The sequence below is a fragment of the Myotis brandtii genome, unplaced genomic scaffold (genome assembly GCF_000412655.1).
Source record: "Myotis brandtii unplaced genomic scaffold, ASM41265v1 scaffold61, whole genome shotgun sequence".
NCBI classification, from domain to species: domain Eukaryota; kingdom Metazoa; phylum Chordata; class Mammalia; order Chiroptera; family Vespertilionidae; genus Myotis; species Myotis brandtii.
This window is the reverse complement of record NW_005370318.1, coordinates 1,156,768-1,184,767: the sequence shown is the minus strand read 5'-3', so window position 1 is coordinate 1,184,767 and position 28,000 is coordinate 1,156,768. Positions and strand designations below refer to the sequence as shown.

The 28,000-nt window shown below is 40.7% G+C and overlaps 1 protein-coding gene across 6 annotated transcripts in view; it reads right to left on the bottom strand.

The window, feature by feature from the left end:
• The window catches only part of NCOA6 (nuclear receptor coactivator 6), an 89,506-nt gene that overhangs the window by 16,076 nt on the left and 45,430 nt on the right, over positions 1-28,000 (bottom strand). For 3 of the 6 annotated variants that reach the window (XM_005879784.2, XM_005879780.2, XM_005879781.2), the window contains exons 6-11: positions 22,227-22,355; positions 20,671-21,537; positions 18,484-18,630; positions 14,436-15,552; positions 7,739-7,860; positions 1,380-4,367 (exon numbers count right to left, since the gene is read on the bottom strand). In XM_005879784.2, coding sequence (XP_005879846.1) covers positions 1,380-4,367; positions 7,739-7,860; positions 14,436-15,552; positions 18,484-18,630; positions 20,671-21,537; positions 22,227-22,355 — 5,370 coding nt within the window. The remainder of the gene's footprint in view (positions 1-1,379; positions 4,368-7,738; positions 7,861-14,435; positions 15,553-18,483; positions 18,631-20,670; positions 21,538-22,226; positions 22,356-28,000) is intronic. The other 3 variants (XM_005879782.2, XM_005879783.2, XM_014550653.1) reach the window with 3 other exon arrangements.

The following is a 28,000-nucleotide window of genomic DNA, read 5'->3' as shown; positions in this document are numbered from 1 at the left end:
ACTCCTTAAAGGCCGTTCTCCCTCTCTGTGTCTTGAGCATTGAAGTGAAAAGGCAGAGAAGGGGAATTAACCTTTCCAGAGCTCTATGAGGCAGTGTGCTGGCCCCTTTGTGCTAGCTAGGCTCATTGAATCTTTGTATAAACTCTGTGAGGCAAGAATTACAATCTCCATTTTACAGGTGAAGCACATGGGCTTACAAGAAGTTAAGGAATTTATCCAACTCTGATTGGTAACCAGTAGAGCTAGAATTTGAAATCTAATCTTACCCTGAAGCTTGTGTTCTTTCTGCCCCTTCTCCTGGGTGCTTACCACGCAGGGGTAGGCACTCGAAGCATTTTGGCTGCATAAACAAGATAGGCACTATTAACTGGCCTAGGATATAGCAAAGGTCCTTCCTAGCTTCTGTACCACTTAAGATTCACAGAAGGAAGAACATGTGTGTGTGTGTGTGAGGGGGTCGAGTGCAAAGGGAAGAGGGGTAAGTATTAGGAAACTATGCTTCCATTGTTAGGCCACTTTAATACAGGAAACAATCTGGACTAGATACACATAAACGGAATAGACTAATTTATAGAGACTGCATAAAAAAGAAACATAACAATTTTATTACCATTTACTAAATTATTACTATATTCTAGTTTTGTGCTAAGCATGTTATATGCATCATCTCATTGAATGCTTACAACTATTATTGTCCCCATATTACAAAGAAGGAAACTGAAGTTTGGAGTGGTCAAGGAACTTGCCTAAAAGCACACATATCTGGTAAATGCTGGTGCTGTGATACCAACCCAAGCCTGTCTCTTAAGCACTTTGTTTTGCCCATGCCTATTATCATGAAACCTGATTTTCTGGAGCAGCAGTTTGGATGGAATAGTCTCTGGGACAGAGTCGAGTGAGGAAGGGGCTAGGAGAACCCTGCTCTGAAACTGTTGAGAGCAGTTTTACCATGGTAAGGAGAACCTGCAGAAACTGCTGTTTACATTTCAGGGTCAATGTCAAACTGGAGGCTAACAATATACACTTTAAACAAATGCTGAACTACTCTCAGCTTCAATCTACTCACCCATAGAATGGGGTTAGGGCTACCTAACATAGTTTGGTATGAAGATGATGTGACATATGTAGAAGTTTCCCTGTAAAATGGAAAACTATATAAATGAAAGGCATATCATTATTTCAGGACCACGTTAATCAATGTAAGCTTAACATGGAATTTAAAAAATATATTTCCCCGATGTACTCCAATAAATGAAACACCACTATTGCCACTTAGCCTATTCTTCTTCCTCCAAGTAGAAAAAGAACCATGCTTTCTCCTGTGGGATAGGTCATCAACAAACGGACAGGAGGAGGTGATGCCAGGCCCGAGTACATACCTATGCTGGGAAGCAGCTCTGGATGGGATCCCACCTTCTCCTCCACTAGGCCACCTGCAAGTGGCTCAGATGCTATGCCAACATGATTGTTTTTTGTAGCTGGCGCCGCGGAGATGAGCTCAGAGGGTACAAGAGTGGTTACAATTGAGCGTACGCTGGTGGGGAGGGTACTGCCAGGTAAGCTGGGTCCTGCTGAGGTGGAGCCCGAGCCCATGGGGCTAGAGGTCATTTTTAGCAGAGTGGGTGCTGGGGGCGTTGGGGTTTTACTGTCCAGTTCTGTGGGTAACTGTTCTGTTCCCACAAGCCCTGGAGCTGTGGTCTCAACCCCGTGGCCTTCAGTCTCTCCATCTGCACCGTATTGCTCTTCCCCTTTATCAAGAGAGCTTGTAACTTTCTTACATGCCTTGGTTAGCAAAATCTGGCCGATTTTGTCCACTTTTCCTTTGCCCTTACTAGATGAAACTGGGCTTCGCCGGTTGACAGAGGAGCCTGGACTATTGGTCAAAAGGGGAGAAACCATTGTAGTTGACTGTGAAGAGGGCAGAGTGCTTTGATCTGCTGAGGTGCTCACCTGAGGACTAGCCTCATCTGCATTCAATTCTTTCACTTGCTGGACAGGGGGATGAGGTGGGACAAATGGAGAAGTTGTACAAGGCGGGGAAGGAAGCTGAACAGGGGTGGCTCGTGAGTTAAGGACCAAGGGTCGACTTGTATGTATGCTCGGAGCAGGACTACTGGAGGGAGCATTAGGCGGTACAGGAGCAGAAGAAAATTTTATGTTCTGAGGTATGTGTAATGAGCCAACAACTGCAACGGAGGGAGGCATCAAGCCAGAGTTGGTTGTCAGTGGGGCTGCAGGAATTGTGCTTGGCTGTGATCCTTTCATAACCTGAATTATTGAAGATGAATTGATAAAGACAGGTGTAATGAACTGAGGCCGGGCATTAGACTGAGCAGCTGACTGTCCCTCAGAAACCATAACCTTGCTACCCACATTGGGCATTGTGACGACAGTTGACATTAGTGCAGATTGCAGATGAGTTGGCAGAGCTGCTGATGTGTTAGCTGAAGTTGTGATGGGATTGGAAGTTACAAAAACAGTTATCTGATTTGGGGGCAAAGGAGTGGAAATGGAGGAAGAGCTGACAGGTCTTGGGATTACTGGAGGGACGCTTGGTGCAACGTTAGAACTGACCTCACTCAATTCTGTATGAACAAGGGTTGAACACGGCTCATGACTATGAGGTAAATTTAGGGAATTTGAGGGTTCTTTAGAAGACGGATCCTGCAGTGTGGGAATGACAGATGCTTTTTTCAGATCCTCCCCAGAAACTACTGGAGGTGTTACTTCTACATCTGTAAGCCCAGGGGGTTTTATGGTCACGTTAGGAGCTCCAGAGTTGTCAAGAAGTTGACTTAATGACGTTGGTGCTTCCCTCATAGCAGGTGACACCAAATTTTTGTTCTCTTCGACGCTGGGAAGTTTGTTAGGATCCAAAGGTTGTCCATCTTTTTTGGATTGATCTTCAGGGACAACCATTTTAACTTCTTGGGCAGGTACTGCTTTTAGCTCAACGTTTACCTGCTCCTTCCTACCCTGGGAATTCTGGCAATCACTGTCCTGAGGCATATTCAAGCTCTCCTTGTTATCCTCGAGAGTGCCCCCCACGGCAGCCACAGGCACGGTAGAATTCTGAGGATTCAGCCCACTGTTGTTAGGAAAGCTCCCAGGTACAGGGGGGTTGGTCAACGGAGTGGGACTGACCAATACATTTCTTGGCAACTCCACGTTCTGTAACAGGGCTGCATTTGTCTGAGAGGCCAGAGTAAGTTTAGGGGCTTTTGAATTTTGTCTCCCAGGACTTGGAGTGGTTTTCCTACTGGACCCAGGACTAGACCTGCGACTGTTGCTTGGGCTTGCCCGTTTTGTTGCTCCAGAATTAGACTGCTTTCCAGAATTCACCACCACAGAATCTAATTTGTGAGTCTGTGGGGCAGCAAAGTTGGAAGGATTATTCATGGTAAGATTTGAAGGTGCTTGCCCGATGGCCTTCAAAGTTGTTGGATTTAGGCCCTGTTGATCAAAGCCCCTGTTTAGATTTGGCCTAGGAGGTAAAGGAATATTAATCTGTGGGGGAAACAGTCCTGCTATAGAGGCATTGAGTCTTTCTGGTGATAGACTGATCTCTGAAGGTTCTGTGCTGGGAGGGCGGTTGTTGGGTGTCTGAGGATAATAAGGCCTGGGGCTGGCTCTGTTTGGTGTTTTAGGCCTAGATGTTTGTGTTGGAGCAGCCACATTTGGAAAGTGGTGGCCATGAGAGCTGGGCAGGGAATTTATAGGGGGTTGCTGGGGAGTTGCACCTTGAGTTGCTGGAAGGGGTGATGGTCCAGGTTTGGGCACTGTCATCATTAACTGATTCTGGGAAACTACTAAATGTGAAGGCATGTTATTTGGGCCTCCTGAGACAGATGGTATTTCACTGCTACTTGCTTCAGGAAGTGAGGACATCTCTCCCAGTGGTGAGCTGGAAGGATTCTGTGGGTTTTCCTGATACACTATTTTCCTTGAATTGCTTCCCAAAGGAGTATTCACAGGCATTGGCATTCTTTGTTTATCAGGTGACGGTGGCACTTGCAAACTGACCATGACAGGCATACTGCCACTCTGTTGCATGGGCATTCTCTGGGAATCTGGGTTCAGGGAACCTCTTGGGGGATGGACATTTTGGGAGACTGGAAGCCTAACTGATTTGGGGTCCTGCTGCATCATAAGCATCATCATCATTTGTTGCTGCTGTTGCTGTTGCTGCTGCTGCTGCTGCTGCTGAGACTGTGGCTGACTGGGAGGTGGTGGTTGCTGCTGCTGTGGTGGTGGCAGTTGTGGCTGTGGCTGCTGCTGTGGTGGCTGTGGTGGGGGTGCCACATGCTGCATGAGCTGAGGAGGCATCTGCTGAAGTGGCCTCTGTTCAACTGGTTGAGAAGGATAACCTAAAACAAGCCCCCAAAATCAGGGAAGTTAGATTTTTAGCAAGAAAAGCTTTGCTACCTTCAGAGTATCGCCAAGCAATACTCATTTAGGCAACACAGACTGTGCACAAACAGCTCAGGCATGCCCGCTCCCAGGGGGGATGGGGAAGGCCCCCATTATTTGACATAAGCAAAGGGCACACTGCTTAAGGAAGCAAAAAGCATAGCATCAACTTGAGTTCCTCCGTCTTTAGGGTCTCAATGAGGCATTACTATTAAGACTCTGATAGACAATCTGTGCCATGCACTGCAAGTGGCCGATTTTATACATTTAGATGAAACGAGAAAACATTTAGATGAAACGAGAAAAACTCCATCAACAGCAAGAAGCTGACCACCCAGCATTGGGGTCTCATGCAGGCATAAATATTTCACTTTATTTGTGAATGAAGTAAAGCAATTAGGATTCACTTTTTCAGTTTAATTAATTTTCTGTTCAGATTAATTTTTTTAAGACTTGGTTTTGTTGAAAACACCAGCATCGAAGAGAGCCTTTTTTTTGTTTTATGGAACGCTTCACGAATTTGTGTGTCCTCCTTGCGCAGGGGCCATGCTAATCTTCTCTGTATTGTTTAGTAAATGTGCTGCTGAAGTGAGCACCAAGATAGCCTTTTAAGTCTTTCTACAGAAGTAGAAAGGATTCAATTACTTAAGAGGAATTTAAAATTACTCTAATCCATTGGCTCCACACATCATGCTGCATCCCTCAGGTTCAATCCTTTGGGGGAACCCAATTGAATTAAACTGCCCTTCCAACATAAATCCATTTAATAAATAGTTGGAGCTAATAGAGGTTGATATACACATTGAAAATAAAATGAGGGCACTGAAGATTTTTTTATGTATATTAATTTTCATTTATTTTCTTACATGCTAAACTTTATTTTCTATGAATCCATAACTGGAGAATAAGTAAGCCAGAAGCATAGTCCTCAGGAATAAAAAAATAATTTCTTATCAGCCAGTGTGGTTCAGTGGTTGAGCATCAACCTATGAATCATGAGGTCACAGTTTGATTTCCAGTTAGGGCACATGCCCGGATTATGAGCTTGATCTCCAATGTGGGGAATGCAGGAGGCAGCCGATCAATGATTCTCTCTCATCATTGATGTTTCTATCTCTCTCTCTCCTTCTCCCTTTCTCTCTGAAATCAATAATAATTTCAAGAAAAGAACTCTAAGGGACAATGCCCTATAGATTTGTAGAAGGCAACATCTCAAATGATTCTTTTGTGAAGATTTTATTTGGCATTTAGACCCCAAACCTTACATCATCAATCGAAAGGATGAAAACATTAACCAAGAATAAAGGTAGGTTAGTGGGAAAAAGTGGGCATATAGTTGCGATACAATTTCACAAACTAGATTTATTCCATTGTTGCATGAAAAATACATTTGGAAAGTTTTAAGAAGGTGCAGGAATAAGAATGGTTGGCTCTGGCATTGGAAGAAATGCTGGCTCAAGATTTTCAGATAGCTATCAAATGCTGCTGATCCACAGGGTCAGACCCTGTGCTCAAGAGTGAATTAAAATCTTCTGGCCAAAGATTTCCACGGTACCAATGAGTACAATGTGCAGAATCCAGCTGTGAAGATTTTTTAAAAATCCTTTTTTGTTTTAGGCTCAAGTAACTTCTTTACAGTTATAAAGTCAATAACATGGCATTTCCATAGGTTTAACTCAGGTTTCCATGTTAAGAAAATTGTAATTTCTATAGAAGCCCCTTGATGTCAGGGCTATGACACAAATGCCTTGTATTTTTAAAATCAGGCCACCAGACAGTATAGTAAATACCAAAGAACGTAGCATAGACAATACTGCAGCCTCTTGAAAGTAACAGCAGAGGGCATAGCTGCTATAAAGTTCTAGAAGCTGGAGGCAGCAGTCCAAAGGACACTAATGATAAGACAGATGGGGTTGCCGTAACAGAATGGTGGAGAGGAAAAGCCAGGACACACACAGTGCATATAATATAATCAAGAACCAAATTTATTAATCAAGGGATGCAAACTCATATGCCGTTAGGGGTCAGACTGGTTGTGAAGAGAAGTGGCCTGATATAAGACAGAAGTAGTTCTGTGGACAAAGTCAAACCGCTGAGCAAATGCTCTGTCTAAAGGCATTTAAATTCAGGCTTTTTGTTTGGTTTAAGACACTGCATGACAACTCAAACACATTATAGGCCAAATTCAGCCTGCAGGCTCCCAGTTTGCAAACTGTAGACAGGAAGCAATAATCCCAGGTGTGAGGACCCCTGGGATTCATATATTAAGAATTCAGGTGTGACTGAGGGAAGTAGGTACCTTCCTGTTCGAATGCCTTCTAGACATGCCAAAGACTGGTAACCGCCCAGCCTCAATTGTGCTGCTGCAACTCACTGACGGGAAGTGTAGTGTGCCCAAAGAATTTGTAATAAATAACACAAAGTATTGATATCATGATAGAGTTAATTTTTTTCATTCACTTTTAAAATACATAAATTAAGGGTGGATTAAAGTTTATCCCTAAAATGATACCACTCTCTTACATGCCAGAAAGGTGAAATAACTTGTGAGGAAGTAAAAAACATAGTCCTTTGTACACATAGAGGAGAGTGTCCTAAATGTGACAGGCTTGTGTGTTTTCAACTGTGTTACAGGGGAGTAAGGTTACAATCACTGCTCAGGTATAGACGTACTATGGCAGCTGGCTTTGGTTCTATAATTCCTAGGTTGGAATGAATGAATTTTGAAAACATTTTCCTTTTGAAAATAATTTTTCAACCTTTAGAGGGTAATACTATTTTATAATCAGAGAGGGGTACAACACAGTGGGCTTCCACAATATTGGTCCTATTTATTTTTAGGTTAGGTGGTAGGTACACAGTGTCCTTTTTATAGCTCTTTATGTATTCTTTTATGTTCAAAGATTCATAATAAAACTTCTATTTAAAAACTTATTTTAAACCCTGGTAGTTCTCTGCTCTGAGAAAGCTCCAGTAGGAAAGGCTACAGGAAAGAAGCAGGCAAGCAGGATTAAAGTGAAAATATCTTTTCATTTAATCTTATTCCATTTTGATGCCAACTATAACCTTTATATTGACAAGAATAAAGAGGCACTTGACATTTCAGTCTGATCTTATGAAGACTTAAACACTAATCTGAACAGAATCTATATGCCTTCAGAAATTATATTTGAAATTTTTACTTACTATCAAAGCAAAGTTTCCAAATACTAGACACATTAAACTGCTACCATAGTTAGGAGACAAAACAATATACTATTGTTTCCCTGAAGAGAAGTCTTGTAATGTATAAATGATGACAAGCATATAATCTTTAACATTTTATCACCTGGTGGTCGGTTTGAGAATTCTGGCAGTTTAGGGCCTGAGTTGTCCAAGTTAATTCCTTGTTCTCCAGGCAATGGCTGCTGATCGGCCTCCTCTAGACCAGCTGGGCGAGTATCTGGGGTACTAAAAATAAATTGCACATTTGAGTAAATTGTATAGTTCATACACAAAACTCCTCCCCTATTTCTGAAGAACTAAAATCTGTTTGCATGATCATGCATACCATTATTTACATCTCCCTAGTCTGATAAAATATTTAATATTTGGCATAAAAATAATCTTGGCCCTGGCCAGAGTGGCTCAGTTGGTTGGGCATCGTCCCACGCACTGAAAGGTTTCTGGTTTGATTCCTGGTCAGGGCGCATGCCCAGGTAGTAGACGAACCCCGGTAGGGGGTGTGCAGGAGGCAGCAGATCATTACATCGATGTTTCTCTCTCTCTCCCCCTCTCCCTTCCCCTCTCTCTAAAAATCAATAAAAAAATCTTTAAAAATAATCTGGTAATTTCATTAAATTTTAAAATCTATTAGCACATCTTTTAGATGTTTTAAGACCGGATCCTAGTTTGGGCTACCAACATTATAAGGTACTGTCCCTGAAAAACCACACTATCTGTGCTATATAAAATTCAACCAGTGTCCAGATTGTCTCTTTTTCACGGTGCTGGTTCCAACATTTAAAACACCTGGCAAGAAGTTGTAGGCTGCTGATGAAAATGGTATTCAGAAGAGACAGAGAATACCAGAACAAAGCAATTAATTTTGCTGCAGAATGAGTATTTGCGGACATCCCTATTGGGTTTGGGATGCTTTCACTTTTACCCGAGTGTAGCTTAAAACTTTTAGTGGGAAAGAAATGAAGAAAATGTTATTTACTAACATCCACATTCCCAAAGAACCACAATGCTCACATCCCTCATTTTGTTTGTAAGCTTACTCCTAATTGCACCTTTCTTTCCTACCTTTAGGTTCCCTTTGCCCTACTCTTGGTCATCTACTTTTAGACAGTATTTTATCTCACTGTATTCTGTGTAGTATTTTGAGCTTTACCTTTAATCCATTTAAAAAGCCATAGGAAGGAGACATACGTACTACTATTTGTAATACTTTAAACAATAAAATAAAATAAAAATAAATAAATACTATTAAAAAAAAAAAAGCCACAGGAGCCCTAACCGGTTTGGCTCAGTGGATAGAGCGTTGGCCTGTGGACTGAAGGGTCCCAGGTTCGATTCCAGTCAAGGGCATGTACCTTGGTTGCGGGCACATCCCCAGTAGGGGGTGTGCAGGAGGCAGCTGTTCGATGTTTCTCTCTCATCTATGTTTCTAACTCTCTAACCTTCTCCCTTCCTCTCTGTAAAAAATCAATAAAATATATTTAAAAAATAAATAAATAAAAAGCCATAGGACATATGCCTGCATCAATTAGTTCCTTATATAACTTCTTGCTCACTTCAAATTATAGGTAAGGATTCTATAGTATCATTTACTTTCAAATAACTATACTGCTAAAAAAATTTCAGGTATCTAGTCCAGCCACCTTACGGTATGGATGAGAAAACAAAGGCCCAGAGAGGTGTAAGAGACAGGCCCAAAGTTCCACAGTGAGCTAGTGGAAGAGCTGGGAGCAGGTGTTCTTCCCATAAAACCTACTGTCTCTCTTTCCTAGGAATGACATTGTATAAGGCCTTTTAACTATCTGTAGTCCCAACAAATAAGCAATCTCCCTCAGGGCTGATGAAGATAGCAAAAATGCATACCAATAACTTCTGTACAACCTTGCAATTTTACTCCTAGAGAACTGGGAGGAATAAATAGTACCACAAAAAATATTATTCCCACAGGTTGACAGCAGTAAAGAATTTAACTTAGATCTACTGAAAAAATTATATAACTGAAAGGCTAACTGAGTCTGAATTCAGAAAAATACAGGTTGTTAATATACAATTATTGATTTATAGGATTTAAGAAGCATTAAGTGAGCATATTTTATTAGAGTACTAGAGGCTCAGTGCACAAAATTCGTGCATGGGTAGGGTCCTGAGGCCTGGCCAGTGATCAGGGCCCATCAGATTCCCCACCTCCTCCTTCCCTTGCTGCCTATGCACTGCTACCGCACAACTCCCTCCCACCTCCCCGCCTCCTCCTTCCCTCACTCCCTCACACCCTGCCGCCGCCACTGATCACCCGCCATGTTCTGTGACACCCCCTGGTGGTCAGTGCACGTCATAGCGAGTGATCGAACTCCCGGTTGAACTCCCAAGGGGACACTTTGCATATTAGCCTTTTATATATATAGATAACCAAAGAAATATGGGGAAGCTGGGAGATAGTTTTATTTTAAACATTTATACTTAACTAAAGCTCTCCTATTCTTTTCTACAGTTCTAGCAATTTACTTCAATTAGGCCGTTTCACATTCATTTGTCACTATTCCCTCTTAATAAATGTCTCTGAATTCCAGTTTTGTAATCAATGGCAGAAAATTCAGCTTAATCAATATTTTTTTCTGGAACTGTCTTATTAAAACAAAAAACATGACTTAAATGAACACTTAGCTTCAGTAAATGAAATATAAATTAGGTATCCTTACTGATCTTGCAAAAGAACTTATCTTTCAGAAGTACATACTGAAATATTTAAAATGAATTTGCTTTAGGCCTGGCTGGGTAGTTCAGTTGGTTAAAGCATTGTCCCTATACACCAGGTTGCAGATTCAATCCCCACTCAGGGCACATACGAGAATCAACCAAGAAGTTCAGGACAATTGGGGCGGGGGGGCGGGGAATCAATGTTTCTCTTTCTCCCTTCGTCTGTCTATAACATCCATAAATTAAAATTAAAAAAAAATTTTTAAATAAGAAAAAAATGAATTTGCTTTAAAATAATCAAGTGGGTAATGGGGAGAGCACAAATGAAGGCAAGATAGGCTATGAGCTGATAATTACTGAAGAGGGGGGATTTCATTATACTACTCTAAGTTTATATAGGTTTAAAATTTTCCATCAAAAGAAGTCCACATAGAAATAAATTAGTAAGATTTGAGGTAAAACCTATCACAATCAGGAGGAACCAAGATGGTGGCGTACATAAATGCCAGTAGCCTCCCACAACCACATCAAAATTACAATTAAAATACAGAACAACCATCATTCAGAACCGCCTGGAAGCGACTGAATGGAAGTCCTACAACAAGAGAAATAAAGAAGAAAGCACATTGAGATTGTTAGGAGGGGCAGAGGTGCTGAACAGGCTGGTCTGATACCCATGTGTGCTGCTTTTTTAATCAGGAGGGAGATTATCTCTACAGAGGCCACCTGTAAGGAGCAAGGGGCCCCAGCACCACACTAGCCCCCCAGCCCAGGGTTCCAGAGCTGGGAAGAGAAGTCCCTACAACTACAGGCTGTAAAAATCAGTGGGGATTGCAGCTGAGTGACACAGAGGCTGCTGGAGACCCAGGTGTTCCTTTTAAAGGGACGGGGCACAAACTTACTCAGACCCGGACCCTCTGAGCTCCAGCACTGGGTAGCTTTGGGGGACCAACACACATAAGGGAAGAACTGAATTGTCCGGCATCGGGGCAGGAACTTGGGGGTGGCTTTCTCCCAGACAGGGGTGCTTGCAGGGGTCATTGTTCCTGTGCTGGGACCTCCCCTTGTCACAGGGCTGAATGGCAGTCATATCTGAGTCTCCATCAGCCTGGCTCACACTTTGCTCTGCCCTGGTGATTCCCTGAAACCCCACTCCATCCAATTTGCAACCCCACCCAAGTTGTTTGCAGCAGCTTTTCCATATGAATGGCCTGTCTCAGGCTTCAGACTTCGTAAAATCACTCAAACAAGCTGCAGCTGGTGTCAGTATGCTCCAAAGCTGTCAATAAAAGGTCTAAGGCCCTGGCTGGTTTGGCTCAGTGGATGGAGCGTCGGCCTGCGGACTCAAGGGTCCCGGGTTCGATTCCGGTCAGGGGCATGTGCCTTGGTTGCGGGCACATCCCCAGTGGGGGGTGTGCGGGAGGCAGCTGATCGATGTTTCTCTCTCATCAATGTTTCTGGCTCTCTGTCCCTCTCCCTTCCTCTCTGTAGGAAAATCAATGGAATATATTAAAAAAAAAAAGAAATAAAAAAAAAAATAAAAAAAAGGTCTAAGACCTGGTACTAGTACCAGCCTGCCTTGCTTCACAGCTGGGTACTTCCAAGTCTAATACAAATAACAGCCATCTTCAGATAGCTTTGTAGCTCCTGCCAGGTGGCCCCAGGCAGTGGCTGACTGCCCCTCCCTGGAGGCCCTAAAGCAAGTGCATCCGTTGGACAGGTTCAGACCATACCAGATTACAACACTACAATCCACAAGTGACACACTCAAACACTCGGTGAGCACCAAAGCAAGTCCTGCTCCATCGGGGTGTCTCCTACCCAGAAGCTCTCCCACTGTAGTTGCAATTGGTCCTCACAGCTAATTGGCCTGGAGGTCAATTCCTCCCAGTGATGCCAACAGCAATCAAGGCTCAACTTACAAGACTGTGCACACAGCTCACACAGGGGCACACCTAAAGTGCCCAGCTCAGGTGACTGGGGAGGCTGAGCCACTGGGCCCTACAGGACACCTACTACATAAGGCCACTCTATCAATTCCAGGAGACAGAGCAGCTCTACCTAATACATAGAAACAAACACAGGGAAGCAGCCAAAATGCAGATACGAAGAAACATGTCACATATGAAAGAAATGGAAGCAAGCAAACTACTGGATACAGAGTTCAAAACCATAATTATAAGGTTACTCAAGGATTTTCATGAGCTTCAAGGGACTTAGTGAGACTTTCAAGGATCTTAGTGAGAATGTCAAAGACATGAAAAAGGACCAGTTAGAAATTAAGCATAATTTACAGGGATGCAACAGTAGAGTAGAGGATTCCAAGAATCAAATCAATGATTTGGAATATGAGGAAGCAAAAAGAAAAAAGAATCCAAAAGTATGAAGATGGTATAAAGTCTTTGGGACAACTTCAAGTATACCAACATTTGCATTATGGGGGTGCATTACAGGGGTAGAGAGAAGAGAGAGAGCAAGACATTGAAAACTTACGTGAAGAAATGACAAAAAACTTCTACCTGGTGAAAGAAAGACTTACAAGTCCAGGAAGCAAAGAGAGCCCAAACAAGAGGAGCCCAAAGAGGCTGACAACAAGACACATCATAATTAAAATACCAAGGGTTAAAGACAAAGAGAGAATCTTAAAAGCAGCAAGAGAAAGGCAGTTAGTTACCTACAAGAAAGCTCCCATACGACTGTCAGCTGATTTCTCAACAGAAACTTTGTAGACCAGAAGGGAGTGGCAAGAAATATTCAAAGTGATGAAGAGCAAGAGTCTATAACCAAGATTATTCTACCCAGCAAAGCTATCATTTAGAATTGAAGGTCAGGTAAAGAGCTTCACAGACTAAAGGAGTTCACCACCACCAAAGTAGTATTACATGAAATGTTGAAAGGTATTTTTTAAGAAGAGGAAGAAGAAGAAGAAGAAAAAAAAGATAAAAATATGAACAATAAATATGTATCAACAACTGTATCTAAAAATAAATAAGATCTAATGAACAAAACAAACTGGTGAATTAAACAGAATCAGAGGCATGGAAACATGGAACAGACTGATGAATCTCAGAGGGAAGGGGGCAGGAGGGATGGGAAGAGATTAACTAAAGATCTTTCCTATGGACACAGGCAATAGGGTGGTAAAGGCCTGGGGCGGGGAGGGAACCGGGTGGAGGGGGGCAATTGGGGACTAAAGGGGGACATCTGTAATATACTCAACAATAAAGATTTAAAAAATATATCATTAGCAGATCAAAAGCTTATGTACAGATTGTATCATCCCTAGAATAGAGCTAAATGGTGGACATATGAAGCTATCTAAAATACAATTTTGTAGCCCAAATAAAAAGGGTTAAAATTGTGTTCTTTGATATAAGAGATGTAACGTCTTTGACCCATTCAACAAAGTTTAAGCAAGTTATAATACTCCATTTGTCTTTGTTGGCTTGTTATACAACTTAAGAAGGAATATTCATGTAGAGCAAATTTCTTAACCTCAACACTATTAGCATTTGCACCAGATAAGTCTTTATCGTGGGGACTGGCCTGCGCATTTTAGGATGTTTAATTGCATCCCTGGCCTCTACCCACTAGATGCCAGTAACACTGAGTTCCTCCTCTGTCCCTACCCCACGTAGTAATGACCAAAAACATCTCCACACATTGCCAAACGTCCTTGGCAAAATTCCCTGGTTGAACACTGCTGGTATATAATATAATGTGAATAATGCTTCCTAAAATTGTGTAATGTGATTCCGAGCAGTCAATTCCAAAATTATACTTTCTTCTCAAGTCCTCCTTTCTCTAATAAATTCTATCTTAAATATATTTAAGATCTGAAAAGTCCTTTTTATGATATCCATTTATATTTAAAAGGTACATGTGGTTTTTATGTGGTGGATTTGTGTGGACCACATTCTCTATACTCTGTAATGTTATTTTGTTTTCAAAATACTTATTCAGTCAGTAGGGGGCATAATTAACTCATGTATCATTCTGATACCTATGTGCAAAAAACAGTCATTACAACTTGAACATGACATGAATATGTAAATACTTTAAAATAAATATATTTTGTTTAAAAAACACACAAACTTATCACAACCTACTTTAGATCTTGCTGACTATTTTTCTTCTTCCGAGGGGGTTTCTTCTTCTTCGGTTTATTTGCATTGGTATTGTTTTGTTTATTGTTTACCCCAAAATGGCCCGCAGAGATGTCACTCTGCAATAAGTTGACCAACAACGGGCTTGTTAGTGTGACATCCTTATTGACCGGGAAGCCTGGATTCTGACCACAGGATATCTGATTTCCATTGGGTGCTCCACTGAAAGGTGCATTGAAAGGCATCCCATGGCCTGAGAAGTGGTTTCCCGAGGCACTGTTTCCCTGCATGGCCTGCACATGTGGGGGGACCATGTTGGTTTGTTGCATGCTAACATCAGGCATCATTTGAGACAAGCCGACGTCATTATTTGCTGTAGTAGCAGGATCACCATGCTGCTGGGCCATGTGTGAGCTGGGCCCCGGTGGTCGTAAGACCTGGCCCTGAATTCCCATAACCTGAGAAGGACTGTTGTTCACAGGCCCTTGCTGGGGCAGCATCTGTCCTGACATCTGTCCCGTAAACTGCACCATGTTTCCTTGCATGTTTGGAGTTGGTCCCCTCATTATCTGTGCTGGTCCCGGCATGACATTGGATTGGTTCTGAGTGTTAAACTGTTGCTTATTCCCCTGCATCTGATTGGTCATGATCTGCTCTATCATTGGGTTCTGCTGGAGCAAAACTTGCCCCTGAGTCCCCATCATCTGGTTATGTGGCGCCATCATTTGTGGGCCCTGCTGGGGAAGCATCTGCTTGGGTGGGGTCATCCTTTGGGGTGAGGGCCCAAGATTTTGGCTCTGAGGGTTCACCATCATCTGGCCCTGTGGCATAAGCGGGGTCCTTGAAAGGATCATAGGGTTCTGAGGGTTCAAGCTTCCTTGTTGCTGGACCATCTGGCCCTGGGAGGGCACGATCTGCTGGTGCATGCTCATCAGCTGAGATGGTGGGCCCTGCTGGGGCTGGCCTTGTATGTTGCCCAGGTTCACCTGAGGAACCCCAGAACTACCAGTCTGCTGGTTGTTCATGTTGCCATGAATTCCCATGAGGCTGGGCTGCATCATGTTTGGTGGCCCGTGGGACACCTGCATCTGGTTTTGAGGAGGACCAGCTCCTTGACCACCTTTAAAAAAACAAACAAAAAAAAGTACAATTTCAGAAATACTATTATCTTACTGGTATTAAGATACTCAAATTACCTCAATTAGAAAAACACTCATCACCCATATATCCATTGACCAACATAAACAAATGTGCTGTGCTTGACATACTTTCATTGAATTTTCTAAAGTATAGAGATTTGACTGTGGGATAATTGTTACATTCTCAATAACCATACAATAGAGAAGAATCCATTTCATTACTCTTATTTGATAACTTACAGATAACATTTCAAAGATCAACAAAGCTACTTTCTTTTAGATTAAATGAAGAATAAGGCAACATCTCATTACTTAAAAATGACTTGGACCCCATAACCCACTGAATGTTTCTGGCCAAAGGGATTTTTCCTATAATGATGGCTGGGGTCCACCCTCCAGGCCTGCTTGGGTCTTCACCTACAGCTGAGGATGTCAAGGTGGGATCTGGAGGGCATGTTGGGGAGATCATGGAATGGGACTAATTAAAGTGATAACCAAATTCAATTAGAACTATTTCCTAGGGCTCTCTGGGGAGAACATGGCATCCTGCCTGTGATACCTGCCCTTACTTGCAGGGTCTAGTAACATCTCAGTTTGCGGTGGGGATTGGGCCTTAAGAGAACATGTGTGAATTTGTCATGGGCTGCAGTCTGATTTTAGCCTTTCATTAATTTAATAAATATTGATAGTGAGTAGATTAAAAAATGACTTGTAGCTACCTCAAGATGATGAAAATTAATGAAAAGCACTGTAGGTTAGTGAAAAAAAAAAACTGTTTTAGATGAGTCAAGGAAACAAAGAATGTGATGCATCCTCTTAGGAAAACCTCAACAACACTGAGAAGACATTTAAAAGTGCTTCTTATTTTATTGATTTCAGAGAAGGGAGAGGGAGAAACATCAATGATGAAAGAGAACCATTGATTGGCTGCCTCCTGCACACTCCCCACTGGGGATCGAGCCTGCAACCTGGGCATGTGCCCTTTATTGGAATCGACCCTGAGACCCTTCAGTCTGCAAGGCTGACACTCTATCCACTGAGCCAAACCAGCTAGGGCTCAAAGTGCTTCTTGAAAAACTAGTAATGACTCTATATGTGTGATATATGGATGTGTGATATAAAGAAAAGAACACCTAATACTTCCTAAGGACAAGTCTCCTCTGCCCCAGTGTGGTAAAAGTTATTTAATCCTGATCTGAAAGCTGAGCCCCTGGTAGGAGTCAAATGACAGATGACCCAGAAGCTGTAGATAGAGGATAGTTAACAAGGATGTTAAAACTTCAGTGACCTTGCTTTTGGCAGTTTCTGGTGGACCACATGGGACACGTTCTATTCTTCTCAGCGATTTCTAATTTAGACAAAGAACACTGCCTGGCTTGTTGCAGTGTTTACTTATTTTGGGTCTTTGGGATTTTCCCATAGCCATCATTCAATCAACAATTATATACTGAGTACCTAATATGTACAAGGCACTTTTGGTGCTGAGGCAATATCAATAAATAAGACTGATCAAATCCCAGATACTTTGAAGTCTAGTTGACAAGAGACAATAACAAACAGGCAAGTATTTTCACAGGAAGAAGTAAAAGCTAACAAGGTAGAAATAAAGCAGGGTAAGAGTACAGAAAATGATAGTCAAGAGTAGAGATATATTAGATGGGATAATGGGGAAATCAAAACAATATGAGCATGTGGAAGGCACCATATAAAAAATAATATACCTGTGCTTGGGTGGAATTATAAATGACTTTATCAGTTTTAACACTTCCTATAGAAAACGCAAATTCACATAGCTCAAGAATGCAGTTTTGCACTAGCAGATAGGGAAAGACAAGCAGTTTCCCTACCCTCACTCTTCAAGAGGTAGTTTGAATTATTTTTCGTTAAGTTAGTACTTTTCTCATTCCTTAATGATTTACAATTAAAACTGGAACCACATAACTCAATTAACTGTAAGTGGGGATGGGAGTTAAGAAAATATTTGCACTACCTCAGTCCTAACTGCCTGAATGAGAAAGGGTAAGAGGATTAGTCATATGCTACCTAAGCAATTAGAAATATGAAGTCTGGACTTATACAATACTATTTTACAAATACTTTTTAGCTGTTTTGCTACAACCTATTTCTCCTCCGAAATTTCTTCTTATATACAATACACTGCTGGCATTAAACCAGTACTGATTAAAATTCGGTCTTCAAACACCACAGTGTAAATCAGAATATAGACATTCAGCATAAACATAGCTAACATGTACTATACAGAGATTTTTAAAGTTGCAGCTGTCCAAAATGCCATGTGTTTCCATGCCTTTGTACCTATAGTTTCCTCTGCCACAAACACCTTTTACCTTTTTACTAACTCAAGAGTTGGCAAACTATGGTCCATGGGCCAAATCAGACCCATTGCCAGTTTGTAAATAAAGTGTTTGGAACACAGCGAAACTCATTCATTTACATATTGTTTCTGGCTACTTTTGCATAACAGCAGAGTTAAGTAGTTGCAAAGCCAAAAAATACAGGATGTCCCCAAGAAATGTATACACACTTTAATAGCTGATAGTTCAATTTTGAAAATGAAATGTATTTTAATAAATGCTGCCTTTATAATCATTTCAAGTTATACATTTCTTTGGGACACCTTATATTTATTATTTGGTTCTTTTCAGAAATTTTTTTTAAAAAATTGCCAAAACCTGTTATTTGTCTCCTTTCCTTAGATGTTTCCAGGTTTTTGAGACATTGTATCTACTTTCAACAGATGAGTTATTGCCTTGAAAGAATAATTCATATTCATGGGTTTGAAATTAAGGTGAAAGCCCAGGACTTATGTTTATCCTTGTTGCTCATCACGGTATCTACTACACAATACTCTTACTATTAAATGCTTGCTGAATAAATCATAGAAAACAAACCTGCATGCTGGACATTTTGATTTGCTTGCAGCTGAGGGGCTCCTGAACTCCCAGGGGTGGCTGTTGTGGTGGAAGGCACCTGACCTTGCATAAAGTTTGGATTGGCCTGTCCTGCTGAGAAGCCAGGTGGGAGGCGTTTAGGCATTCCTTAATAGAAAACAATGAGTAAGGCAGTTACCTAGCAAATTTACACTCTTTCTTAGATGTGGAATGAATAAGGAAGGATGAGCTGCATGAAGTCTCCACTGGCTTAGCTCTCTGTCACACTGGTAAGATCTTTAATAATAAGGTTGGGAAAGATGGTTAAAAAAATCAACACAATCTCTTACATGAGCATTGTCAAAATGAAAAAGAAATACTAAAAAATTTACACTTAGAACATGCCAAGGAAAAGATGGCAATCTGCTCCCTAAATGTGATCTGAGGCCACATCACAGCAAGGTTTAGAGCTCTTTACTTTTCTCTGTAATAGAGTGGACTCCAAAACTTTACATACTTTAATACAGGTACCAATGAAATAAGTTCTCTCATATTCAAACAAATTGATGATAAATACTATGAAACAAAAAATAGGTCCCGATATTAAGTATAGATAGGTAGTCTTTTTCTCCACAGAGGGAAATAGATGACAATATCCTTTGTAGAAAACGTCCCCCCAGTATTGTGCTTGTCTCTTTGAAAAAGACAAAAGATTAGAAGCAATTCATAGGAGCTTCAAAGTGAGGCTATGTAAAATTTATCATTATGCCTTCCCCTCATAAGGGTTGCTGCAATTCTGACAGCTATGGTACCAAAACCATGCTCTAATGGAATCTCACTAAAGTATTACTTCCTTTTAGAGGAAGATTTAATTTCAGAAAATCTATAGTAAGGAGAATCTCAGAACACACTCATTGTTTATAACGTAGGCCTTGATGTGGCCAGATCACCTAGGTGAGCACATCATCTGCTCTATGAAAGCATCAAGACCTAAAGCTCACTTTAATTTTTTTGTATTAGTCCATTTATTTTTTTTTTAAGGGCCAAATTTTCAATGTCCTGAAAAACGCTTTATAGACAAATATGCATTTGTCTTTTCTTTAGCAGTGACAAGTCCCCATTTGCATGCTTCCATTGTAATTAAATAAGAAATCACATTTGCAGGAGGGACTACCCAGCTGCCACTGATGCAGGGCTAGATGCCCAGACAGTGAAGTTTGGAGCTGAAACATTGTTGCATTTTCTGAAAACTTCTTAGGATTCAAATATTAGAGCCTGCATGTCCATACAATTAATCACAAGAGAGAGTGAAAGGCTGATGAGCAACTTAGCTTCACCAGAAACCATGGGAACATGCCTTTGCTATGTTGCACTGAAGATGCAAGGTTTTTTCTGGGTAGGCAATGGGTGTCTTTGGGGGGGGGGGGGGGGATGTTTATCAGATGACAGCATTACTGATACTCTCTATACTTTACTGAAAAGCTCCAAGCACATTCATGTGCACTAGATCAATGATTAATAAGAATAAATAATAAACATGGAGATGGATAAGTTTTACTGTAATCGTTTTACCTCTCACACATTAAGCTCCATTGCTTTTTCTTCATACAAGAGGCACCTTACAAAATAAATAAATAAATCTCCTTTAGGTATAACTGGTGGAATTCCCTCTCTAAGGAGCAGGCATTGACATTATAAAACTATAAAAGTCAATGATTTCTGAACTTACTCCCCTTTAAACAAATTTTACAAATACCATGCTATTTTACTAACTTAGGATTATCAAAATTGAAAACTAGAAGGGCCTTTCCCCCAATAAGACCCTTAGTTATCTTTTTATTTTTGCTGTATTGCATAATCTTAATTTTTTTCTACAGCCGAGCAGTATAAGTTGTTAATAAAATGCATGTTTCTTCTGGACATTTTAATTTACTAGTACAAGATCAAGCAAAAATAATTTGAAAACAAAATGAGCATATCTATATTGAATTTTACCTGTATTTTTATCCAGAGGGTTAGTTTAAATGTAACCAGTAAGATACTGCATAATGTATCAAGTTAACTAATTTATATCAAATGTCACCACTATATTCACACAACCAAATTATTACATCCTTATTTCACTTCCTCTATTATCTCAAAATTGAAGTTTTACTAAGATCTATCTTCAGTAAATTTACCAACACAAATAGCTTCCGTGTTCCTCACCTCCTAGGCCTGGATGTAAACTCTGTGGCCCCTGATTTGGTGGTTGCTGCTGCATCACCATGAAGTTAGGTGGCACGTTTCCCTGTTGAACCATAGGATTCCGACCAGGAGAGCTGACAGGCTGTTGAAATCCCTGGGGAAGTGGGTTATTCTGAGGTGGCCTTGGTCCCATCTGCTGCTGAGTTTGGTTAACCGTTGGGGAAGATGCAGGGGATCCCTGCTGGAAGGAGGAGGGTGAGGAGGCAGGAGACTTGTTGGTGAGGTGGGGCTGCTGCAGGGGGGTTGGAACCCTGGAGTGCCCTCCCTGCATGCTCTTCATCTGAGGAGCTGTGAACTGGCCTGGATTGCTCATCTGAGGAAAGTTTGTATGGGCTTGTGAGGCTTGCTGGCTGCCAAAGGGATATGGAGGGGGAGGATGGGAAGGTGTCTGTACCGTGGCTAAAGATGGTCTTGCCTGAAGTTGCTGTTGCATTGGACCAGGCAAGGGAGCCTTCTTCCACCCTTGGTTTGCAGTCATTGTGCCCAGAGAACCCTGGGCTGGAGGAGGCTGAAGGGCTCCAGAAGGCAGCTGGTTCCAGCCTGGAGGAACAGGCACCTGAGTTGGGGCAGTAAACTGGGGTCGAATTCCCTGTGGCTGTTGCTGCTGATGTTGCTGTGGGGGTCTTGCCTGCAACTGTTGTTGTTGATGCTGCTGTTGTTGATGCTGCTGCTGTTGATGCTGCTGCTGCTGCAGCTGGGGAAAATTAGCTGGGTTCATTTGTCTGTTCACAGACACAGGCTGCAATGGGTGGTGTGGAGGCGCTAAAGATCCTGAGGGATGACTTTGCTGTTGTATATGGAGCCCAGAGAGGAGTGGATCCATTGCATCTGTTTAAAAATGGTCAACAAAGCAAAAATTAACTTACTGAAACCTAGGTCATAGAGCAGTAGTCTTGGCAGTTCTGCAAATATAGAGTAAAATCTGCTGGTACCATTCAATGAAATGTTTGTGAGCATCTTCTATATGAAAAGCAACGTACAAAGATGATAGAAAGATAAATCTTATCTAAAGAGCTTATGATTCAAAAGTGGACATAAGAGACAAACATAAAATGTGGAGTAGTATTTTCAAAGCATATTTTGGGAACTGTGTTCATTAATGTCGTAAGAAAATAAAACAAAACATAGTCAATTAGGTTTGGGAAACATTGAATCTAACAACTTCACTGTAAGACTCTCAGTGCCTCCAAAATGTTAATTTTGTATCTCCGGGAGAAGGATGCATTTACCAAATTTACTTCAATGTTTAGAGTTCTCTGTCATGGAGTATCTTGCAGGACTAAGTAGGCCACTAAATGCATTTTTTTAAGGAATGTTGGGGTAAACTTATAAGAGAACAATGAGAAATTCTAAGAAGGAAATGATGACTTTTAGCTTGAAGAAATTAGGGCAGATTTTGTAAAGAAGGTGGCATTTAAGTTGGGCAATTGGGAACTGCATCCGAGTCAGCTGAATTTTGTAATGATCTGTGCAGGGAGTTCTAGCCTCTTTGATCCTAAAAGACTGGAGGTCATTACCTGACTGTGAAGCAGGGCGAGGAGTCCTGGGCTGCAGCTCTGAATTGGGACCTGGTGCCATCATGGAAGATGACATGTTTCCACCCTGGGGCATCATAACAGTGGCCGGGTTGGTCATTCTTATTAATCCTAGAGAGAGAGAAAAAAGTCTAGAATAGAGTATTGGAATTGGCATAATGTTGTTGTTTTTTAATGAAATATTTCAAGAATATGAAAAAGTATGCGAAATTTCTGTACCATCATCTACCTTGCATATATCTAAGCATTTTGACCTATCTCCTTCAGATGCATATACATACATACATATATGTGTGTATATTCTCTCTATATAAAAGCCTAAGTGACCGACGACTGATCACTATGATGCGCACTGACCACCAGGGGGCAGACACTCAACACCCTCTGGTGGTCAGTATGCTCCCACAGTGGGGAGCGCCGCTCAGCTGACTAATGCCAGAAGCTGGCATGGCGCGAACCTCTCTTGCCTCCACAGCAGCGCTGTGGGGCCATGATGAGCGGGAGCGGTGCAGCACCTCGCCTGGGCTCCTCCCCAGCTGCCTGCCACTTTGTGCACTACTACATCCCCTGAGTGGTCCCGGATTGCAAGAGGGAACAGGCCAGGCTAAGGGACCCCACCAGTGCACAAATCCGTGCACCCAGGCCTCTAGTGTGGTGTGTGTGTGTGTGTGTGTGTGTGTATGTATATATACTCCTTCCCAACTCATTCCATTCCCTCCCTCTTATCTTATAATTGGGATTAACAGTTTCATGCATGTTTTATTTTCTACATATGTAGTTTTCATGTAAGTGGCACCATACTATATGTATTCTTCAGTTTCCATTTTCACTTATTTTTTGAGTTTTGTCCATCTTGACTGCCATAATAGTGCTCTATTTTATACATTCATTCTCCTGTTAATAAATATTAGATCCCCACCCCCTACCCACCCTAACTTTTCATTCTGAGAATTTGGTAATGTCATGTATTCTCGTGGACATATGAGCTTATCTTTACACTATATAATTAGAATTGCTAGGTTTTAAAATATAAGCATCTTCAATTTTACTAGATGTTGGTAAACTGCTCTCAAAAGTGGTTATACAGATTCATACTCCAACTAGATGTTTGAGAATTCCTCTTGCTCCATATCTTTCTAACTTCTGATGCCCTTAGACTTTTTAGAATTTAGCATTTATATTCATAAGTGATAACAGCCTATAATTATTTTCTCTTCCTGTCCTTTAATTTTGGTCAAGAATAAAATAGCTTCAAAATGAGTTGGAAAGCATCTTTCCCCCTTTTCTATGCTCTGGAAAAATATGTCTAACTGTTCTTTAAATATTTAGTAAAACTCACCTGTAAAATCAATAGGGCCTGTGGGTTATACTAATTGGTTCACAGGAAGACAGATTTTTAATTATTTCAATTTCTTAAGTAGTTATACATTTTTCAAGTTTTCTATATCTTATTAAGTCTGTTTCAGTGAAATTATAGTTTCAAGAAAATTGTTAACTTGCCAATGCTTTATAATTTATTAGCATAAAGTTATTCACGGGATACCCATTTTTTCCATTCTTTTTAAAAATTGAGATAATTCACATACTATAAAATACATCCTTTTAAAAGTGTACACTTTTTTTCATTCTTTACATTGCCTGTGCCTCTTTTTTTTCTTGTCTTATCAGATTCATCATTTTAGTTGTTTTTTTTCAAAGAAACATCTTTTAGCTTTGCTGCTCTGTTCTTTTTTAAAAATTTATACTTTACTTATTTCTTTCCTCCTAAATTATCACTCTGCTGTTCATTTTCTTAATTAAGTCATAGTTAGCTTGTTACTTTTCAGCTGATGTTCTGCTCTAATATAAGTATCTGAAGGTTTAATTTTCTTCCCAGTACTGTATTGGCTATACCTTACAAATTCTGATGTGTGCTATTCTCATTATTCCAAATATGTTCTAATGTCCATCATGATTAATTTCTAAAAAATCATTGTGTATTTAGAATGTATTTTTTAATTTCTAAAAATATGGAATATTTTAGTTAGTTTTTTTTGTTTGTTTGTTTTTTGGACCGCTGACTTGACTAATTGCACTACAGGTTAGAGAATATTTGGAATTTACTAAAACTTGCTTTTGGAATAACACATGACCAATTTATACAAATGTTCCATTTATGCTTGACAAGATTAAGAATCCTTGATTTCTATGTATAGTTGACCCTTAAAAATGGTTTTGAACTGTGCAGGTACACTTACATGTGGATTTTTTTCAATAAATGTGTAAGTACAGCAAATGTATTTTCTCAATAACATTTTCTTTTCTATAGTTTACTTAGCTTAAGAATACAGCACATAATACATATAACATACAAAATGTGTGTTAATCGACTGTTTATGTTATTAGTAAGGCTTCCAATCAATAGTAGACTACTAGCAGTTAAGTTTTTGGGGAGCCCAAAGTTATACACAGATTTTTGCATGGGTGACTGAAGCCCCTAATCCCATGTTGTTCAAGGCCAACTGTATACCCATTATATCAAATTATTTTAATTATGTTATTCAAACTTTATCCTTACTAATTTTTTTATAAGCTCAATACATCAATTACTAACAGAAGTTTGTTAAAATTTCTCCAAAGATTTGCTATCTCCATGTAATTCTGTCCATTTTTGCCTCACATATTTTAAGGATAGGTTATTAAGAAAATAAAAGTTTAATTATCTTTCTGATACACTTTCTTTATTTTTATTAAAAAAATTTTTTTTTTGTTAATACTCACCTGAGAATATTTTTCCATTGATTTTTAGCGAGAATGGAAGAGAGAGGGAGAGACAGAGAGAGAAACATCGATGTGAGAGAGACATTGACTGGGTGTCTCCTGCATACACCCTGGGGATCGAGCCTGCAACCAAGGTATGTGCCTTTGACGGGAATTGAACCTGGGGCCCTTCAGTCTGAAGGGGGGCACTCTATCCACTGAGCCAAAGCTGCTAGGGCTCCTTTTTTTTAAAAAAAATCTTCACCCAAAGAGAGAGGATAATTTCCCTCCACTGATTTTTAGAGAGAGTGGGAGGGAAGAAGGAGGAGGGAGAGAGAGAAACATCGGTGTGAGAGAGGGACATTAATTGATTGTCTCCTACACGCACCCTGACCAAGGATGGGGACTGAACTCGAAATGGAGGTACATGCCTTTTATTGGGAATCGAACCCGCGACCGTTCAGTCCGTGTGCCTATGCTCTAACCACTGAGCAACCGGTCAGGACTGAACTTTTCCTTTTACATCATACAGTGGCCCTATTTATCCTCCATAAAGCTTTTTATCTTAAATTCTGTTTTATCTGATAAAAATAGTTCTTCTCGCCGAAACCGGTTTGGCTCAGTGGATAGAGCGTCGGCCTCCGGACTGAAAGGTCCCAGGTCCGATTCCGGTCAAGGGCATGTACCTGGGTTGCGGGCACTTCCCCAGTGGGGGTTATGCGGGAGGCAGCTGATCGATGTTTCTAACTCTCTATCTCTCTCCCTTCCTCTCTGTAAAAAATCAATAAAATATATTTTTAAAAAAAATAGTTCTTCTCCCTTTTCTTGGTTAATATTCATTTGGATTATTTTTTTCTATCATTTTAGCTATGAACTGAGTCCTTATAATTTATATGTTTCTATAAAAGCACATAGCTGAATCTGATTTATTTTTATCAAAGTTCAGAATCCACTTGCCTTTACTGTTAAATTTTGGTTTATCATTTTGTGATACCACTGCTTTTTTACCCTTCTTTTTCTATGCTGTTCTCCTATTTTTCCTGAGTTTTATTGTTTTCATCATACCTTCCTTTCTATGAAGTCATATAATCTATTTCTATTATTTTAGTGATTATGTTTAAAATGCCAACAGACATATTTGACTTAAAGTCTAAAGACAATATATGGTTATCATTATACTAAATAAGTCAATGTTTATTTTGAAATATTTACCCCAGGTTACCAATTATTTAGCTCACCATCCCTTCTTAGCTCTTATTTCTTCCATCTTAGGTTCAATTTTCTTCTTCCTGAAGTACATCTTGAGCAGTTCAATTAGCAAGGGCTGTTAATGGTAAATTCTCTCAGTCTCTTTGAAAAGGCCTTTATTTCACACTACTTTGACAGTGTAGCTAGGTTTAAAATTCGAGGCTGTCAATAATTTTCTCATCACTTTGAAATATTATTCCAATGTTTTCTGACTTCCAATGTTGCTGTTAAGAAATTAGTTGCAGGCCCAGCCAGTGTGGCTCAGCGGTTGAGCATTGACCTATGAACCAGGAGGTCACAGTTCGATTCCCGGTTGGAGGATATGCCCGGGTTTCAGGCTCGATTCCTGGTAGGGGGCATGCAGAGGACAGCCAATCAATGATTCTCTCTCACCATTGATGTTTCTATCTCTCTCTCCTTCTCCCTTCCTCTCTCTGAAATCAATAAAAACATATTTAAAAAAAAAATTTGTTGTGGGTCTCATAGTCTTTCCTTCATAAATAATTGGTCTTTGCCCTAGCTGGTTTGGCTCAGTAGACAGTTGGCCTGTGGACTGAAGGGTCCCAGGTTCAATTCTGGTCAAGGGCACATACCTCAGCTGCAGGATCCTCCCTGGGATGCGTGCAGGAGGCAATGAATCAATGTGTTTGTCTCACATTGATGTTTCTCTCTGTCTTTCCCTTTCTCTTCCATTCTCTAAAAATCAATGGAAAAATATCCTCAGGTGAGGATTAAAAATAATAATAATTGGTCTTTATTTTGAGTTGCTTTTAACATTCTCTGCTTTTCATGTTCTGTAGCTTTACAATTTTGTGTCCAGATGTGGATTCATTTTTATTTGTAGTGCTAAGGATTACTGGGCTTCTGAATCTGAGGACTCATTTCTTTCACCAATTCTGGAAAAAATTCAGCCATTCTCTGTTTGACTACTGTCCCTCCTCAATTTCTTTATCTTCTTCCAGAATTCTTTTCAGACTTATGTTAAACCTTCTAATTTTATCCTTCACATCTCTTGACCTTTTTCATATTTCCATCTCCTTTATTTTTTTCTGTGCTGCATTCTGGGTAATTTATTCAAGTTTACCTTCCAATTCAGCTGTGTCTAACGAATAAGTTATTTACTTCAATTTAAAAATTTCTATAAATTCTGTCCCTCTCCCCCCAATTCTCTTTATGTTTTGATAGTGTCTTGTCTTCTTCTTAGGATTTTCACAAATTTAAACACCCTAATATTTCCATTATCTAGAGCAGCGGTTCTCAACCTGTGGGTTGCGACCCCTTTGGGGGTCGAACGACCCTTTCACAGGGGTCGCCTAAGACCATCGGAAAACACATATATAATTACATATTGTTTTTGTGATTAATCACTATGCTTCAATTATGTTCAATTTGTAACAATGAAATTGGGGGTCACCACAACGTGAGGAACTGTATTAAAGGGTCGCGGCATTAGGAAGGTTGAGAACCACTGATCTAGAGGGAGAGAGTATAGCCCTAAATGTTATAAGCCTGGAGTATCCTATCTAATAATAGACAAAGATGGTAATTGACTGTACCTTCACTACGCCTCCCATTGGCTAATCAGCATGATATGCAAATTAGCCACCAACAAAGATGGCAGCTAATTTGCATACTGCAGGCAGGGCGGGACAGCGCGAGCCGCCATCCGGGCCCCGTGTGCAGCCCTGGGGGTGGGACCCTGCGGCCGTGATCATGATTGTGATCAGAATGCTGGGCCGCAGGCAAGGCGGGGCCCCCCCGCCCCCGCG